The sequence below is a fragment of the Boleophthalmus pectinirostris genome, unplaced genomic scaffold, assembly GCF_026225935.1.
Source record: "Boleophthalmus pectinirostris isolate CB_2022bp ecotype Guang Dong unplaced genomic scaffold, ASM2622593v1 HiC_scaffold_18, whole genome shotgun sequence".
In the NCBI taxonomy this organism is placed as follows: Eukaryota; Metazoa; Chordata; class Actinopteri; order Gobiiformes; family Gobiidae; genus Boleophthalmus; species Boleophthalmus pectinirostris.
Genome location: NW_026571133.1, coordinates 40,207,524 through 40,227,051, shown reverse-complemented (window position 1 = coordinate 40,227,051; position 19,528 = coordinate 40,207,524). Strand labels below are relative to the sequence as shown.

The 19,528-nt window shown below is 40.9% G+C and overlaps 1 protein-coding gene across 1 annotated transcript in view; it reads right to left on the bottom strand.

Annotated features, from left to right (window-relative positions):
• LOC129408876 (homeodomain-interacting protein kinase 2-like) overlaps nucleotides 1-17,341 on the bottom strand; it is a 49,230-nt gene extending 31,889 nt beyond the window's left edge. The window contains exons 1-8 of the mRNA XM_055153206.1: nucleotides 17,302-17,341; nucleotides 16,650-16,874; nucleotides 16,240-16,433; nucleotides 15,835-16,016; nucleotides 15,330-15,573; nucleotides 15,138-15,230; nucleotides 14,882-15,048; nucleotides 14,646-14,799 (exon numbers count right to left, since the gene is read on the bottom strand). Coding sequence (XP_055009181.1) covers nucleotides 14,646-14,799; nucleotides 14,882-15,048; nucleotides 15,138-15,230; nucleotides 15,330-15,573; nucleotides 15,835-16,016; nucleotides 16,240-16,433; nucleotides 16,650-16,874; nucleotides 17,302-17,341 — 1,299 coding nt within the window. The remainder of the gene's footprint in view (nucleotides 1-14,645; nucleotides 14,800-14,881; nucleotides 15,049-15,137; nucleotides 15,231-15,329; nucleotides 15,574-15,834; nucleotides 16,017-16,239; nucleotides 16,434-16,649; nucleotides 16,875-17,301) is intronic.
• Nucleotides 17,342-19,528: the final 2,187 nt, after the last annotated feature.

Here is a 19,528-nt window from a genome sequence, read left to right as displayed (position 1 = left end):
TGGGGTAAAACACATTTTGCTCAAAAACATGGGTTTGATTTCCAAATGCAGATATTGTATGATTGGAAAAAAGTTAAATACTAAAGTCAAGAGGGCCAAAAGTTTTTATAATCCAATTAAGGCACAAGAATGTATACTATGTCTTCTCATTTTAACTTTAGAGCGGGTATTCAGGCCCACATCCCTTTAACTCTCCAGCTTATTAAAACAGGCGCAATGGTGTCAAAAGGCAAAGTATCGGATTTCACTTTCCACACTAAAACTTTTCTAATCCCACAATTTCCACGTTAGCTCTGCTCTGGTTTTAAATGAATCCAACTCTCAGTTCAGGTGAATTATTTAAGATCCTACCTGGATCCGGCAACACAGTGAAGACTTAAAGGCGCCGTATCTGATTTTTACTGTCTTTAAATGAAAAATATGTTCCTAATTTTTCTTTTTTTTTTTTTTTTATAAGTGCTTTTTACAACTTTCAGAGACCAAAGAGTTTGCCCTGGCATCCTGACAACAATTAGGATGCTAACCATACTCTTCCTGATTATTCGACAATAAAATGGTGTATAATTAGATGCCAACAGTACACAGCTAACTTATTTTGATTGCAAGAGCTGCTTATACAATATATCTGTCCTGCTCAAATAGACAAAAAAACAAACATACAAAAAAATCCCAGAATGTATCGAATTTCACTTTTTTCACCAAAATGTTTCCAGTTTCACAATAGGCGAGTTTCATTGTTGACAAAAGCGCATGTTGCATGCTGGGAATTATTTTGGTCGGCGGCAAGAAACGACGGACGGAGCGAGAAAGCACGTAAAGGGTATTGATCCCAGTTATTTATCCACTCTAACGGCAGAGGACCCAAGACCATTTGACCAGAAATTGGTCATAAGCATCGACAGATGCCAAATCACCCTTTTCAACCCCTACAAATCCTGGACCAAACCAAAGTTCTGGTCTGAATCGCCAACTACCTGGACAAATATTCACTTTGGGTGATATCCACAATGACTTGGTGGAAACTCCTGGGCCATTCACAGCAGAAAAGATGAAAACCTCCAAGAGTCTCGATGTGTTGCTGAACTTGTTGGAGTCCACGGTTTGCTAGGATCTTCTACGTTTGCTCTGCGAATGTTTGAAAGCCGTTTTAATTCGCCGTTAGCGGTTCTTTTCACTCAATACGAAAAAGACATTTTCCTTCTTCCGTGCTTCTATTTGTGCATCTGATAATGCAGCAGGAATTTACCATTATCAGGGGATAAATACACAAGCTTACGCACTGTGTTTGACGCTATCGTGTTTCTTGCCTCCGACCAAAATATTTCCCAGCATGCAACATGGGCTTTTAATAACAATGACGTCAGCTGAAAGTCACCTATTCTGCCCTCCTTTTCTGTGCTCCTACCTGGATCCGACAGTCCAGTAAAACGTAAAGACGCTATATCTGAGTTTAACTGTCTTTAAATGTGAAAAACAGATCTTGTTTTTTTGCAGTGGTCCAAAGTTATTTCACACTCACCTTATGTATTCAGAGCATCCTAACTTTCAGAGATGAGAGAGTTTGCCATGACATTAAAGGGACAGTCTGGAATTTTGGACATAGGACCTAATTTCCTCGTGAGCCAGAGTGTTGGAGACGTGTGGAGACACTTTTTAAAAAATCTTCCATCCAGTCCTTGTATTTGCAGAGGTCGCTGGTGCTAGGCTAGTGCATGTCAATGGCCATAGTTATCCTGCCACTAAAAACAGTCTTACTCACTCCAAAAAACACCCGAAACAAAACTATTTGTTATAGAATTTTTGTGATATGAGCATTGTACATTATAAGATTATCAAAATTGCTTTGTGTCTTGTTCAAACTGTATGTAACCATAGCTGACTCATTTGGGCTAACACTATAGAAAATCAGCTAATGACTGTTAACACATTTGGGTTGACACGGGAAGAGGTTAAGAAGGAACTGTATGTGAACCGGGATATGAAACTGATGGTGTAAGCGGGTGCAGTGTCAGCTGTAGTCTGTTAGTCAGAGATAACAACTGAAACACATGTCGTGTAACTATGTCAAGGCCATTGCGTGATGCTTAACAATAAAAGAGCTGTGGGGAGGACGAGAGCTTCAGTGTTAGGTTGAGGCAGGTAGCTCTCGCACTCCTTGCGCAAGTAAAACGAACCACTGTGTCATCTCTGGCTTGTTCTTCACTGATTGAGTCTTTGGGTAAATTCCCTGACACTATTATTACACCAGACCATGTCCATGTAAATGTCTGTGTTGACAGAATAATGTTTGAAATAAAACTAACCTTACATCGCATGTTGAGGGACTTTCCCTACGTTCGATTAATCTTCCAACTCCCACTGGGACCTCGGATTTGACATCATGTTCGATCTTGAAGCGTAGCACCAGTGACCTCAAATACAAAGACTGGATGGAATATTTGAAAAAGTGTCTCCACATGTCTCCAACACTTCGGGTAACTAGGAAATGAGGTCCTATGTCCAAAATTCCAGACTGTCCCTTCAAATTCATGCACTTCCTGATTATCTGACAATAAAAGGCTTTATAATCAGATGCAATCAGTACACAGCTGACATATTTTGACCTAAAAAAAATTGCTTAAACAAGTAGATATACAGTATGTTCTGAGGCAAGAAGGATTTTCCTCCAATACACGAAGAAAAAGAAAAAAAAAGGAAAACAGGCCCAATGGTGTCAAAACACAGAGGATCGAATTTCACTGTCCTCACCAAAACTTTTCATTTCCCACAGTTTTCACTTTTGCTCTGCTAGTTTTTGAATGAACCAAACTCCCAGTTCAGGTGAATTATTGAAACTCCTACCTGGATCCAGCAGCCTGGTAAACATTTAAAGACAGGGGATTTTATTTCTATGAGGTACATACTACAGTATTTGTTTTGAAAATACTATAATCGCCAAAAACAATGTATTCAATTGTTTTAGAAGTTTAATTTTGACAGCCAGAGTTGAGTCCCCGCACATCACATCAGGTTTGTCAAGTCGTTGTGTACAGTTTTGTATCATACTCCAATAAGGTTCATTTGGTTTTCCGATATTTTATGTTATTTGATTATTTTTTCAGACCAAGAGTTTGTTTTCATACCTGACAGTTTCGACTGCTCATTAGCGAACAGCGGGAACAGTGGAACATCGAAGGCGTGCACATGAGCAACAAAACACAAAGCAGAACAGGAATAACTCAAATCGGCCGTTTCTGACCATTGTAAAAGAGAGGAACAAATTATGGACTGGGACGGAGCAAACATCATTGGGACAGAGGAAAACAAATTTAATCCAATCCACTTTATTTCTATAGCACATTTCACAAACAAACAGTTTCCAAAGTGCTGCACAAATACATAATAATAACAATAAGATGATAAAATAAACTACTACAGTAATACTAGTCTTAAAATAATAAAACCAGTAAAATAAAATAAAAACAAAATCATAGAATAGAAATAAATAAATTAAATCAATAAAACCAATAAAAACACATAAAAATAAATAAACACAGAGGAGCACACAACTCACGCGGTGTTAAAAGCCAGAGAATAAAAGTGGGTCTTAAGACGAGACATAAAACTCTCCACAGTGGGTGCTGTTCGAACGTGGAGCGGCAGAGTGTTCCAGAACTTAGGGCCGACCACAGAGAAGGTCCTGTCCCCCCTGGTTTTAGGTCTCGTCTTAGGCGCCCTGAGCTGGACAAACACCGTCGCTTGATTAAAGAGGCGATCAAAATACGGAAACGTGCCCACGGGACAATAAACCGGGACGAGGGGGCTCACACACCCCGGATACTGTCCTGAGGAAGTGGGACTGCAGATGGCGCTGTCGTCCTGCCTCCACCGGTAGGAAGACAGCGCCAAAACCAGTTTAATCATCTGACCGACACGTCACAGCAACATCACGTGACCACTCTGAAGGCCAATTACGGTCCAGTGTCAAATCGTCTGCATCACGACACAGAGCGTCTGCGTCGACACATACCCTCTACGCAGAGCCTCTTCGTCGACCGACATGCACGTCCAAAATTTTCTAACTATGTGACAAAATGACGCAGACAGCAGCGGAAGCGACGCAGACGATAAGAGCTGTGATTGGTCCTCCCTACCACTGCACTACAGACATTTCCTGTCGGCTTTCCTTTCTTTCAGTATATATTGAGAAATAATGTGCTTAGTGCAGCTTTGCGCATATGTGTTTACGTTTTAAAGAAACAAAACTTAAAACCACATGGCTAACTTGCATAAACTAAGCGCTCATAAAACAGCTCGCTTCTGGTACACGGTCAGCTTCTGTCGGACTTAAAAAGGACACGACTCAGTGGAATATGAGTGTTCTTTCTGTGACAGAGGAATATTGTACTAATGGTGAGTCTGTTCTGCGCTTTTATCGTGTTAGAGATGGTTCATGTTAAACTTTTCAGAGATTATACGTCTGCGGGTCATACATACAGACCGTATATATGAATGGACAGATATCGTCGCCCCCTAGCATTTTGGCAGAGAATTACTTCACGGTGTACAGACCTCAACGCAGATCCATAAATCAAAAACAACGGCGACAAGGCAACGGTGGCAGTTGAGTCGACGCTGAACTATACTTCACCCTTGAGGGAGACCACTAGTGAGCAGTTGAAACTGTCAGGTATGAAAACAAACTCTTGGTCTGAAAAAAGAACCTAATAACATTTTTGTATCATGTTTTTGTTTAATTATGGAGAATTGTCATGTGGGAGCATGGATAACGTAGGTTTGTGGGCGGAGCCTTTCACAGAACCTTACACCTCCTATTAAGGAGGGTTTGAATAGGGCAAGCGAGATTGCTAGATGACATCTAAAACCACTTCAGGCATGTTTTTGATGAGGGAACAACCTTATTACATGGTTGAAAGCAAAAACTTATAATAATAATTTGCATAATACTCCCAAAAGATTCCCAGTTCATGTTAGTCATTCATAAAAAATAGTAACGGCAATAAAAGAACATGTCTGAGTGAGATAAGCTACACGCTTGGATGAAACGTCAGATATTAAGCCAAGGATAATATCTTTTTGCAGTAATTAGCGATTGCGGCATTGGTTCGATCACTAATGGATCTTCATCAGTCTCAGGCACCTTGTCAGAGGGAAAAGCGTGGAGCGATACATAATTAAAGTTTTAATGAGGACATAAAAGAGCGCACGGTTTTGTCTTTGACCTAGAACGTCGGTGGAGGTACAATGCGGATCCAGCTATTAGCGGCTAATTAGCGACGCCGTTCAAAACGTGGCGCCGGCTCTTGTCAAACTCTTATCTCAAATGAACGTATGTCAAGAATGGAGGATAGGAGGTTAGTTAAGTGCCAAAGGAAGCCCATACATTTTAAAGAGAAGACGGTGCTTTTCTATACCATACTGAGGCACTATTTTCAACTCAATTCAACCAAATAAAAGCAAATAATTATGTAGATACTGGCAGCAATAAAAGGGCAATGTGTGGTTTTCGTGAATTTGGACTTTGGTTGTGTATTACTTCAAACTTTGCACTGGTACAAAAGCAAAATTTGTTTCAGTTGGAGGATCCCGATGAATAATTAGCTTAACTTTGAGGCACTGTACCTGATTTTTTTCTCTCTTAAAAATGTGAAAAATGGAACTTAATTTTAAATGGTTTGCAGTGAACCAAAGTGGGCTCGAAAATCAGCTCGAAAGTGTGCTCATCTTTCCCAAATCGGAATACGTGCTTAAGCTCAACAGTCCACATCACTTTACATCTTCAACTATGGATATAGCAGGAGTTTGTTCATGCTCGGGATGCTGTCAGGCTTTTGTTCTAGGATTTCATCGAGAACTGAAGTGTGCTTCATGTAGCAGATACAGGCACGTTTATTGTGACACAGGATTATCTATCTAACAAGAGGTACAAGCAGATGATCCACATAGTTAAGACCTTCCTAAAAGTGATTCTGAATCATTTTTTTAACAAATTCTCTTGCTTTCTTAGTTTCTTGTGTTGCGCTGCTTACAAATTATGTTCATGGCATTTGTTCAGTTATGGCTAGAAGTGGCACATTGCACTCGCTTTTTTGGTTCGTTCTTCCGTTCCATTCCTCATCCGCGTGGAGTGATGAGTGTGGCTACTGGAGTGTGTGTAGTTTACTGAAGTCGTGCTGGGACACCCGAGTGGATTCGTGTATAGGGTGCTCTGGTTTGCGGGGTGTGCAGTCGTTTTTTGATGGGGTTGGAGGCTTATGAGCGCGCTTTATGGTGCGGAAAATACGGTAGTTCATATTTCTTCCCAAATCAAGAGTTACAGATGCTATAGGACATGGGGTGTCAAACTCATTTTGGTCCGGGGGCCTTATCCAACCTACTTGGATCCCAAAGGGGCCAGATCATATAAACCCCAAAAATAGCAATAAGTTCAAATATTTATGCAAAGAAACTAAAATCTATTACAGAAATATTTTTAACTAATGAACTCTTTCTTTCACAAAAAAATAAAATAAAAATTAAAAAATCTTAATATTATGAACAACCTGAAACTTTAAGAAAAATGCAATTTCAACACAATGTTTTAACATGAACTTGTATGCAAATAGGAATAAGTAAATTTTTCTTGGAAAATCCTGCACTCGGCTACTTTTCTCATTTTTGACATTTTGCTGATGAGGATGTCACGGTCAACAGTCAAAACGATCGTCCTTTAAGAGCGTTTGGAAAGAGGCAAGTCTTCATTTGTGCTGCTCTTGGGGGAGGGGCCACGTACAGAGACGCTGGAGATGCTGCTATGCTCAGCACCGCAGAAAATTACCAATATTTTAATAGAAAATATAATTAAAATATTTTAGTAGAAAATCAGCCGAGGGCCAGATTAAAGGTCTTGGAGGGCCGGATCCAGCCCCCGGGCCTTATGTTTGACACCCCTGCTATAGAACATGGGGAACAAGAAAACATAATTTAAAGTACGATTTCATAGTAAACTAATGAAATGAATCAATGAATGAATCAATGAAAATTATATTGATATTACAGACTGAAAAAATGTGTGCTACTTTGGGAAGATCGGTAAAATGACATAAACAAGGCTTGACATTTGGTCTCGCTACATTCACATTTCATTTTATTATGATATAAAAGCTGATTTTCTAACTCAATACATCACAGTGCGTGACGCGGCAGAGTAAAGGCCGGCGAGAATGTCCCCCTCTCCCGGGCACAGCAGAGCACCAAGAGCACACCAAGAGAAGGGGCACTTGAAGGGAGGAGGGGGACGTTCCAGCCGAGAGAATGGGACACTCAAGCTGAAACGTTCAAGCCAGGGAGACGCTCAAACCGGGATTCCACTCCTCACTTGCCTGTTCACCATGATGAGTTTATAAGCACTTCTCACAACTTTCAGAGACCATTGCAGCTCTTTGGTGTGATGGTAAAGCTAACAACTAGTATTCTAACGCACACTCTCTGATAATCTGACAATAAAATGCTTTTTGTTAGGACATTTTGTTACTTGTATAAATGCAGTCTTTGTGTTTTGCTTACTGTGACCATTCAGATTGCGTTTCTTTGTGGATTTCTTTGTTCTGCCTTGAAATCAAAACACAGGATATGTTTCAACATGAAAGCGGTGCAGCGAATTTAATTTCACCGAGATGCAGTTATTTATTTTCAACAAAAAATATGACAAATGTTAAATGTTATTTTTTGTTTGTACTGTTTGTTTATGTTCGGGAAAGGAGTTTTTGTGTTTTAATTTTGTGTGTGTGAGTTATTCCGCAGCCCTACTCTAATCTAGCATTGCTTTTAGTAGAGATACACAGCACAGCAGATGTCTCACTTTTCCATACATCTCTATAGATTTTAAAGAACATGCATATAATAACACATCCTGATGGGAACATTTTATTCCAAAACTAAGTATTTCTGTGGTACATAGCTATTCAAATGCACAAGGCCATCATCACTGCTCCACTCTGTTCTTCTGTAGACCAAATCACGTAAGTACGCACAGAACAGGCTGGACTCACTGTACAGATAATCAAATTAAAGGATTAGTCAAATAGTTGGTGCCTCTGACCTTCAAGTGGGAGGTGGAGGTCGGTTCCTCAAGTGGAGCCTGGAAGCTGCTATTGAACGCAACAGTTCTTAGCCTCTAAACAAGGACATCTGGTAAGACTGTACATTTTATTTCAATGACAAGTACAATTATTGCTTGTCTGGTATATCCCTAGTCTAGTCATCATTCCCCCTGTTGCATTTGGAGCCAAAACACAATCACATTTGTTAATTTCAGTGATGCATGGGAGCTCACTGGTCACCTATCATTTACAAAATCAAATTTCTCTCACCTCTGATTTAATGATTTGCTCACTGATTTTATTTGATATGGACAGACCATGTGCGGCTCTTTCTGGGGTCACCAACGACCGGAGCTGCTGGCCATCTGGTACCGAGCCCCCAGGAAAATATTCTAAAGAAAGGAGCTTTACTTTACTTTTTTTTTTTTTTTTTACTCTTCCATTGTATAAACCATATTCTGCAAAATTTAGGCCCCATTTATGAGTACATGGGTATTTTCGTATGTACCCATCTTTTACATGCAAACGGTGAATTTGCCTCTGAAAAAGAATCTAAAAAAAAAAAAAAGTGAAGATTCTGGAAAAATACACTTTCGCATTTGCGTGTAAAGTGAGATAAATGGAGTTTTAGGAGCTGACGCGCCAAAAGTGCAACCGATGTTTCCCTTTTGCTCTGATGATGACGATGGAGCATTTAGAGCAGCAGTCACATCTCTTCTGGTGCAAACACTTTTCATGTGTTTGCATTTGCACACACAGCTGATGTTTCATATCAATGACCAGAGACCAATGCTATTTCTTTCTCTTTCAGATGTGTAGAGAGGCGAGCCTGCTCAGTAATGCATGTTTATCAGGTTTTTCTGAGTAATACTTACAACTGTAATGAAATAAATGCTACATTTTTGAATCTAATCCAGGTCCTGCCCAGAGGCTCGTGTAGTTATGACAGCACTTGCTGGCGTATTTATGCAGGTTGATGTAAATTAAAACTTTTTTTTTAAATGATGCTGTGCGCATAATGTTATTTTGGAAAATGGAGGGAAGGAAATATTTGTTTCTCAACATACCCGGCGATGTGTAAAAGTAACCTTAACCCGGTAAACAGCAAACATGAATATTCAAACCATTTCTCTCAAGCTATTATTCATTCATATAATTAATCCAATGATTAATAAATTCATCATTGGATTTATAAAGCACACTGTAGTCACAGCTGCCCAGGGGCAAACTGAGACCAGCAAGGCTGGTCTCAGTTTGCCCTTCTGACCACCACCATGGCCCAACCAGTCCAACCAGACCCAGACCTGCTTATCTTCTGAGATAAGATGAGGCTTTGACATGTTGGTGCGGCCACACTATGGCTGCGTTCAGACTGCAGCCTGAAATGACCCAAATCCGATTTTTTGGCCTCTATGTGACCTGTATCTGATCTTTTAATGACACAGATCCGATTTTTTCAAATGCGACCCAGGCCACTTGGATATGTGGTCCTGAAACCGATACATATCCGATCTTTTGACATGCAACTTCAGTCTGAACGGTCAAAGTGCATTCATCCGACCTTCACGTTATCAACAAGCCACAAATGTCACTATTCTGCACTGAAGTAGGTGAAAATTGTTAATGAACTCCGTGTCACTGAAGCGAAGCACATCACCACTCACCACTCTTGGCTCCGTCTCCACATCCACACGTTCCTTTCAACGGACGTCGCTGCCGCTGCCCCACAAAACACCACGGCCAAAAACCTCGTCCTTCTCCTTCTCAATCTCCTCCTTAAAACAAGTAAGTTGTTCATGTTCTGGCTCTGGTACGAGCGGAACTTTAAAATCGCCAGGTGCTCAATGCTGCATCCATGTTTGGACAACTTCCGTAAACAAAGAGCACGCTCGCTGCGGTTGACGTCAATGTGTCCTCCATTGCGCATGCGGGACGCTTTCTGGCCGTTTAACGTTCACACAGGGATCACATACAAGTCACATTTAATTGTAAATGTGAACGAATATATATCGACAAAAATATCGGATTTCACAAAAAAAAAAAATCTGAATTGAGCATTAAGCCCTGCAGTCTGAACATAGCCTATGTTTAACAGTTGCATGTATTTTGGGCTGTTACTACTGGCCTCACCTCCCTCCACTGGTGCCATGAAAAATGTTTTATGTTTATTGCAGAGAATATAAATTGGGGGCCACTGGGCTAATCCACCTGTCAATCACACCCATCTGAACTCGAGGAGATTGAATAGGTGACCAGACTTGTTGCAAGGTGAGCACCATCCAGATACTCGTCTTCTGAGCCAGGATCTAAGTAGTTACCAAAGTTGCACATTAGAAAGCCAAAGCCTCTGGGGGAAACCAAAACTTTATGTTGAGGCGATTTTGTTTCCAAATTTCCAAAACTCTATACCTTTTGCAAATAAAAGATGTACTTGAAAATAGAGCCCTATCAGTTCACTCCTCGAAAGCTTCCTTCGAGTCCCGACCCCTGTGAAAAGCAATATAATTAAATAAATAGAAAAATGAAAATACTTCTTTGCTGCGAGTTTCAAGGCTGCTGTCTGCTTCCATTCATCCCCCGTGACTCATAATCCTGCCACTTCCCTCCTTCTGCCACCGCTGTAAAAAACATGACATTCAAAATAACCAATTAGCCTTTCCACAGGTCGCTCCCTCTCGCAAATTATGTGTTACACCCTTGGCACTGGCACGAGGAGCGGGGCAGGCAGAGGTCATGAGACAATAGTATGTTTTCAGACTTCATTATCACGTGTGCGCCTCCGTGCTCGCGAGGCTTCCAAGTGGCTGTTGGTCTCCGGTGACTCTGTGATAGAATAAGGCAGAATTAAGTGAGGTGATTAAAAATGAAACGACAAAGCCGCTCATTCGCATGAGACCGTTTACAGCGATGTCCTAAAGTGTGTCTCCAAGACCTGTAATCTGGCCCCCGGCTGATTATCTACTAAAATATTTTTAATTATATTTTCTATTAAAATATTGGTAATTTTCTGCGGTGTTCAGCATAGCAGCGTCTCCATCACCTCTGTGCGTGGCCCCTCCCACCAGAGCAGCACAAATGAAGACTTGTCTCTTTCCAAACGCTCTTAAAGGACGATCGTTCTGACTGTTGACCGTGACACCCTCATCAGCAAAACGTCAAAAATGAGAAAAGTGGATGCCAAATGCAGGATTTTCAAGAAAAATTGACTTATTCCTATTTGCATAGTTAATTAATGTTAGTTAATTTTAAAACATTGTGTTGAAATTGCATTTTTCTTAAAGTTTCAGGTTGTTCATATTATTATAATATTTTGTAAAAGAAAGAGTTCATCAATAAAAAAAAAAAATCTGTAATAGATTAGCGTTTCTCTGCACAAGTATTTAAATTTATTGCTATTTTTGGGGTTTATATGACATGAGTTTTTTTCCTGGCCCCTTTGGGATCAAAGTAGGTTGGATATGGCCCCCAGATCAAAATGAGTTTGACACTCCTGATCTACATAAACAAAGTTCAAAACGTTCTGTTCCATCTTGTGATGTCATGTAGTGGTAGTTTTCAAGTTAACAGCTATTTTTAGCAACATTATAACATGGTTAGAGAGAGAGAGAGACAGAGAGAGACACAGAGAGAGACAGTATTGATCTCGAGGGAAATTTAAGTTTTGTTGCAGAAAACTGCTCCAGTTGCTGCAGCATTTCCACTGTGCTTCTCAGTGTCCTTTGTGTTTCAGTCAAAGGTCTCAGTGCAGTTTAACAGGAGGACTGTTCAGGGAGGGTTTGCAGATCCTGTGGAAGAGCCAAAGTGTCCCTCCTCTGTGTCCTGCAGCATCACAGCAGTGTCCAGGAGGAGCCAGGTGAACACAACAGGAAAGGCCTCACTCTTACTCTGCTCTGGTGTTTCAGTTTGTGATGAAATGGTCCATTCCCTCCAAGTATTTCCTCTGAAGGTCTTCTGCCACATTTGCTGCCACATTTGGTGCAAAAAGCCTGTAGCATCTCAAATGTCTATAGCCAGCTCCTTGCACGGTCTGCAAGGGAAAAATAAACAGCTCACCCCACACAATCCAACAGTCCCTTGAACTCATTCCTTCAAGGTATTTCCTCTGAAGAAATGCTCACAAGACCAACTTGTGCGTAATATAGAACCTTTAAGCCATGTTAGAATTAAACGACCTCCACAAAAACCTGGAGTTGTGTTTTGTTTTGTTGTGCTCTCATTTTGTTATTATTTGTATGTATTATATAGAGTGAGTGAGTGATGATGTGAGAATTTTGATCACGTAAGGCGTAAAGTTATGAATGGCCTGCAACTGTGAGAATAAAGTGTAGTGTGTCCGTGTAGAATGTGGTGATCACACATAAAGAGAATAACATGTGAACTGTGTTTTAATGGTCATGATAAACGCTGTGTAGACGGACCTGCTAACAATTCAGAAAAGTTTGATAATCCCTTCATTATTAAACTGTCTACATCTCCAAAGTACAAAATGCTCTATTCCACCTTGTGATGTCGTCACGTGGTAGTTCTTTCACCTGACATAAGTAATAGTTTGACACTTCGATTCCTGATTCAGAGAAAATCCTCAGTTTCTCAGTCCTCTGTGTTGTTTTTTCTTTCTTTTCTTTTACGTGTAAGCAGTGATGTTTGTTTTTTGATGAGAACAGAACTTGAATCTCTCTGATTGTTTAATCCATCTGTCAATCACGCCCTCTGAAGCCAGGGAGACAAAATACATCTTCAGATCCACTCATCTGTGTACAGTTTTGTCAAAGCGTGCGGTTCTGGCTGGACAGGTAAAAGAAGTATGGTATGGTAGCAGCACTGGTATTGTTGTTTTTAGTTGTATTTCTCTGTTAACACTTAATGTAGTTTCAATGACAGGCCTACTGTACACTTGGAAGTACTTTTGGGGGACAGTCTACTCCACTATCCCTTGGTAGTCTTTGTAATTCTTCTGTGGTCTTATAAGGTGAAAGTTTCATTTTACATCTATACAAAAACACTCACGCACATGGATAATGTGCATTAAACGAGCACTGAATGTTTGGGCTCAAATTTCATTGTAGGTTATTTATTGTTATTCTACTGAAATATGACAATGAATATGTTTAACTGAGCAAAGACCAAACCCAAGAATATAAAAAAGTCACAAGGATATTTAACATCAAATTGTAATTCTTCTTCTTTTTTTCTGAGACAGACTGGTTTGGTTAAACTTGCAACTAGTGACTGACTTTCTACATCATTTCAGAAAATCCTGAAAACCTCTTTTCTCTTACAAATCTCAGCAGAACTAATTAAATATATTTGATGTTGACAAGGGCTGCAACTATGATTTTAGTCATTATAAAACTATTATTTCTGTTGTATCCTAAAGGGCCGTTCACACCAAGGCCTCAAAGCATCCACTTTCAATGTAAAGTCTATGTGGACGCGCGACTAGAGCGTCCTGCGTTTTTGCGGCGCGTTTTCGGCGTCAGCGCGGCGCGAATCTGGCATCGACGCGGCGCGTCTTGAGCGTTTTGGCGTCAGCGTCAAGAAGTTGAAAATGCTGAACTTTTCGCGTCAGACGCGCCGCGTCAACCAATCAGGGACGAGTATCCAGTGACGCAGCGACGTTATTATCAGGAAGAAAGACCCAAGAACCAGAACGAGAACCACAAACACGAGCGGAGAATAAATATATACGCCACAATCACCGAGCTGATCGCGAGGACTACACCAGGACCGGACCAGGACCAAACCAGGACTAGACCGGGACTAAACAAGGACTAGACCGGGAGTAGGCCGAGACTAGACCGAGACTAGACTGGAACCAAACCAGGACTAGACCGGGACTGATCCAGTGTCATTAGCGAAGTATAAATATATATACGCCCCAGTCGTCGACCCGATCTCCTCCGCTGATGTTTTATGTCATAAAAACACTCTCTCAGTCTGGTCTGACATTGTTTCGGGAAAAGAGCGGGACCGGGCTCTTGTTTCCAGGGCAACGGACGCGCGTCAAGTATTTTTGTCCCGTTCGTCCACGGCGTCAAAGACGCACGTCGAGGGCGTCTAAACTCAAATGCAAAGGCGTCCAAATAGAGGCGTCAAGGCGTTTTTTGACGCTTTGGTGTGAACGGCCCTTAAGACTTTCAAAAGTACATATTTACTATTCTATCCTTTAATCCAGTAGAATCATATTCTTTCCCACTTGTGATTCTACTTAATGGAGACAACTGACATATTTATTATGTCTGTACCATCAAAGTCAATATGAGACCAGAACACATGAATGGTGCAATACAAATACATTTATTTATAATACATATGGAAATAGTCTCAGTGGTCGCCTTGTGGACGTACACAGCAACACACAGCACCAACGACTCTCCGTAGCGCTCTACGTATACTCCCAAAAGAAAACCGTTTTGGAGCTTTGGTCACTGGAGGGGTGTGGGTGTCCGCTTCTTTTAGCCCAAGGAGGACTATGAGGTCAGAGCTTCTGGAGTAATAAATGGGCTGATGTTCATCCCAGGACCTGGGGGGCACAGAAGATGTTTGTCCACAAAGGGACCAGACGCCAGAGTCTTGGCCAGTAGATGTGTCTGATTTAGGAGCATCTGTCTGGGATTCAGCTGTTGCATCTGACACGGACGTTTGATCCTCCTTGAGGGGACTTAAGGAGGAGTCCACTGATGGACATATGGACATCAACTCCTCTGAGATCATGAAGCTAAAAAACACACACACAAATTAGTCCCCACAAACTCTTTGGGTTTTTATATAACTGTGTTGGTTGAGATGTGTAGACTTACTATCCCTGGAGCTCAGCCTTTTGCAGATGACCCATAGTTATGTAGTTGTGCTGGAGAGCCTGACTGGGAGTCAGTCTCTGGTCACCAAACATATTTAAGAGCCCCTTCAGGAGGTCAAGGAAGGCCTTCCTGTCCTCTACCTTGGCGGTGGAGTTTTCAGGAGGGTTCTGTACATTACAAAACAAACACTGATTAGACTGTGTGAAATACAGATGTGCATTATGAGGGCGAGTGTTGATCAGTCGTGGAGACTTACACAGACAAGGCCGTCCAAGCAGCTGGGGACTTCAAAGTAGCTGTGTTCCTCTTCAGTGGTGGTTTTGTATTTGGCAGCATATTCTTCTGCTGTCTGTACATTGACAAGAGTGTGAGTGAAATGATAAGGCTAGTTTTAAACATATCAAACTAAAACAATTCAATGTTAACAAGAAACAAAGTGAATAAGTACCAGAAGTCTCCATGCTGCGCTGTTCGAGGACTGGACTTGGGTAAAAAAGTTGTTGCTGTAGAGTCCAGCCTCTAGCAGGTGGTCTGGGGGCATGCCCAGTAAGGTCACCAGGCGCTTTACCGCCTGGTACTCACAAGTTACTGGGAATAGGTTTTCAGCCAGATAGAGAAAGGCCAGGATGCACCCAACCCCCCACACATCAATGGCCTCAGTGTAAGGGAGGCCGAGAGTGACCTCAGGAGCTCTGGAAAACAAAGACCAAGTTCAAACTAGTCCTGGTTTAGTCCTGGTTTAGTCATGTTCTCTGGTCATATTTTAAAGGAGACATATTATACAAAAATCAGACTTGTTTCTAAACTATGACTATTTTAGGTCAATATTGCAGTTTAAAGTGATGAATGTATTTAGTATAATATAACTAAATACAAGGGATACAAACATATGTCTCCTTTAAAAATCCATGCCCACTGTATTACTCCTGATATTAGTGTGAGTTGCCTCGTACCTGGATCCACACGGCTGGAGCGTGGCCCCCAGCTGGACTTGGGAGACCTTCCTGGCCTCTCCGAAGTCAATTAATTTGACTTTTAAAGGGTGCTCCTCCAGGTCACTGAACATGATGTTATCGGGCTTGATATCGGTGTGTACGATACCAAGCCCTTTCAGTGCGTCCAGAGCCACCAACAACTGCAAAGACACAAGAGGGAAAAAGAATTGATAAAAAGTCAAAACTGTAGTGTAAAAAATGAAGTTGAACTTCAAATTGCTAAGAATTGGGATGTAAGAAATGCACTAAAAAGTAACAAAGTGACGCTAACAGTTTAATATGAACTCGATGTGTTTGAAAGCATAAACCTTTGGTGAGGGCCTTCATGTTGCAACATAATATTTACAGTAAATCCTTTAGTACCTGGTGGGCAATAGGCCGGATCTCATTGAGCTGGAGTGGTACCCAGTCCCTGTTTGACATGAAGGAAAAGAGGTCCACTTCCAGCATCTCGAAGGCCAGACAGTGAAGGCCCATGACCTCGAACCGCTCCAGAAAGCACACACGATGTTTGTGCGGCTGGGGTCGAGGACATTGAGCTGCTCCATCATGGACACCTAAAGAGACAGAGATTTAAGTTAAAACTGTGAAGTCAAATACATGAAATAATACTGGTCCAAAAGTGCATTTAACAAAGCAAATACTGGTAGAGTCTAGATCATGTTCTGTTTAGTCCTTTAAATTCAATTAGTTTTTGGCTCTACCACCTCTGCCAATACAAAATCAAATCTTAACAAAAACTGTATTTGAATCAGGACAGAAGTCTGTGTGACTCTGAGCCTCCAGTTTCATTTGACAAACATGACTTACCTCGTGCTCCATGTCCTTAAACTGTTGCTCTTTGAGGAGCTTAACAGCCACAATCCGGTCCTGGTCCACGGCGTGGCACTTGGCTACGCGGCCAAAGCAGCCCTCACCAAGCCACTCCAGGACGGAGTAAGAGTCGGTCCGGCCCTGCAGGGTGTGACCGATGGTGACCTCTGAACTGGGCTGAGGTGCTAGACAAGAAAGACAAGACAAGACTTCATCAGGGTCAAATGCACTGGACACTTCGACAGGATTTTCTTTACTGCTACTTGCACTGTTGTTGTCCAATTGCAAAATACCACTGTTACCTTTAAAATAACTTAGTTCTACTACTACTACTGCTACAGCAATTACTACGACAATTACTACAGTCACTGTTTCAGAGTGAGTCAAGTGAAAGTAACTCGTGCTGAGTTAGTGTCTACTCTGGGTTTCCACTAACTTGGTTTTCATGTCAAATTGACTTTCACAACGTGTTAAATGTTCGTGTGCAGAAGTGGGTGTTTGTTTCTTACATTAAAACCTAAATATTTTGACAGAAAAGTGACTGAGAGTCACTGGAAACGGTTGTTTTTGAGATGTGTCTTGAGTGAGTCCTGTGTGGTTTTTGTGGATTACCTGCTGCACCAGAGGTCTCATAGGTGTCCCAAGATGACATAGTTGTACTCAAGGCAAACTTGGTCCAACGACGGGTTTCTAACAAAAAGTGCTCTGAGCTCTCGAGAGTGTGTGTGTCTCCTACGAAGGTCTCAGTGAGAATGACCAGGTGAAAAGTGACTGGACTTATATAACAGTTTTAAAAGATGCCAAAATGGATTCCATGGCAACGTCATGGCAACGGGGAGTTGTTTAGATTTAAAATGACTATGAGCAAATTCAGTAGAAATGTTGTGTTGAATTGTGGTAATCTGTGATAATTACTGATTTTATTGTATTTAAGTTTTAATATCCTCCATGAAATATGTTTATATCTTCCACTGTGTAAACTTTGGCACTTATTTCATTAGATCACTTTTTAAAATTTAGTTTTTTGTCCAGTATGTCCTTTGTTTGAAGTTTTGAAGTTGAATTTTTTTTTCATTTTATTTATGTATTTATTTATTATTAATTTCAATATTTAAGATTTTATATATATATATATATATATATATATATATATATATATATATATATATATATATATATATATATTCTAAGTTTCAAATTTCAAAGCAAAGGTACTCAGGACCATGTTAAAAGACGCATATGTATGGTTTAAGGTGAAAGGTCTGTTACTAACTTGTCTCATGGAGATGTTTTTTCTTTGCCTGGAATGTTCATAGTAGGGCATTATACGTGTCTGCCTTGCATTTGTTCAATTACAGGTATTTTATAGTTCAAAAATACCTTAAACAACATGAATTCTTAGTGTCTGCAGGGTTGCTTCTCCGTAGATTTGACCATTGACCTGTCTCCATCATGATTACCAAATGTATTTCCATACTGTGGAATAATCAAGGTAAACCAATAAGATATCCATGGAGACAAGCAGGTGGCAGACCCTCCACCAGAAAGGTTGCACAGTGCAACTTACAAGCCAATAACAATACAAATATTCATCCATCCATCCATTTTCTTCCACTTATCCAGGGCCAGGTCACGGAGGCAGAAGTCTAAGCAGGGGCTCCCAGACTTCCTTCACCCCAGAAATGTCCTCCAGCTCCTCTGGGGGGACAATACAAATAATGCTTGATATTTGTTATTTTAATTTTAGTCCAAGAAGTGCCAACATTACTTCATTTTGTTGGCATATTAGATACACAGATTTTGGATATCTTTTTTAGTGCCTTCACTCAATTTTATTTCTCTCCAGCGACTGGGTCAGGAACCAGAATACATTAGGTGGTTTGCAAGAACCTCTGAAGTTGTAGACCACGCACCGGCCAATCAGTGAAGAGCTGTGAAGGAATGACGTCGAACTCAAGCACCTGTCTGGGTCCATTTTGTGGTACAATGCAACAGTCAACGATGAAGTCATACATTCTGTGTTGGGAACGATTCCTGAGATCGAGGATTTAAAGCCGGAACAAAGAGAATGTTTGGTGAATTTTATTAAGGGGGAGACGTTATTGCTCTTCTTCCTACGGGATTTGGTGCATTACATATGTCACGACCAAATAGCAGCGATTGGTTAAATTAAAAAAGTACCAGCCCACCATCGAGCGAACGAATAGTAATGCTGCGAATGAATCCTAATGCCACGAAGTGAAACCGGCAGATGAATCAGGCTCGATCGTACTGGCAATGCACATGAAAATTTAATTCAATTAGTAACTGATTATTTTGTATGACCTTAAGGCTCTCTAAAATGACTTTCCATTGATCATTTTGATGGATATGACCTCATAACATTTAGAATAATGATTTGCCATCGGTGGGTCAAGCAAAAATAGGTCGATTGAGTTATCCAGAGTGGGACTACACAGTGGTGATGCACGTGGAAAGGCTGAGGAGGCTGTAGCGGTGTCAGAAAGGATGTGGTTTGAAGCAGCTAACTCACCCGCGATGTCAGAGAGATGAAAGTGCATTTACAGTGTGAGTGGCTTGACGGGAGATTGGCTGACTGGCACAAGACGCAAGCTGACAGGTGACAGCCATGTAAAAGGGACAAAGGGGAAATACTGTATTCCAATTTCCAAATCCAATTTATTTAAACAGAAACGAATAAGGCAGCAAACTGATTGATCTGACTGATTTGATCTTACTGGTCCACAAAAAGCAAAGAAAGCAAATGCCACAAACACATAATGTCAACCTTTTTCTTTTTTCTTTTAAATGAATACTTTTTTGCCCATTTCAAACTTAA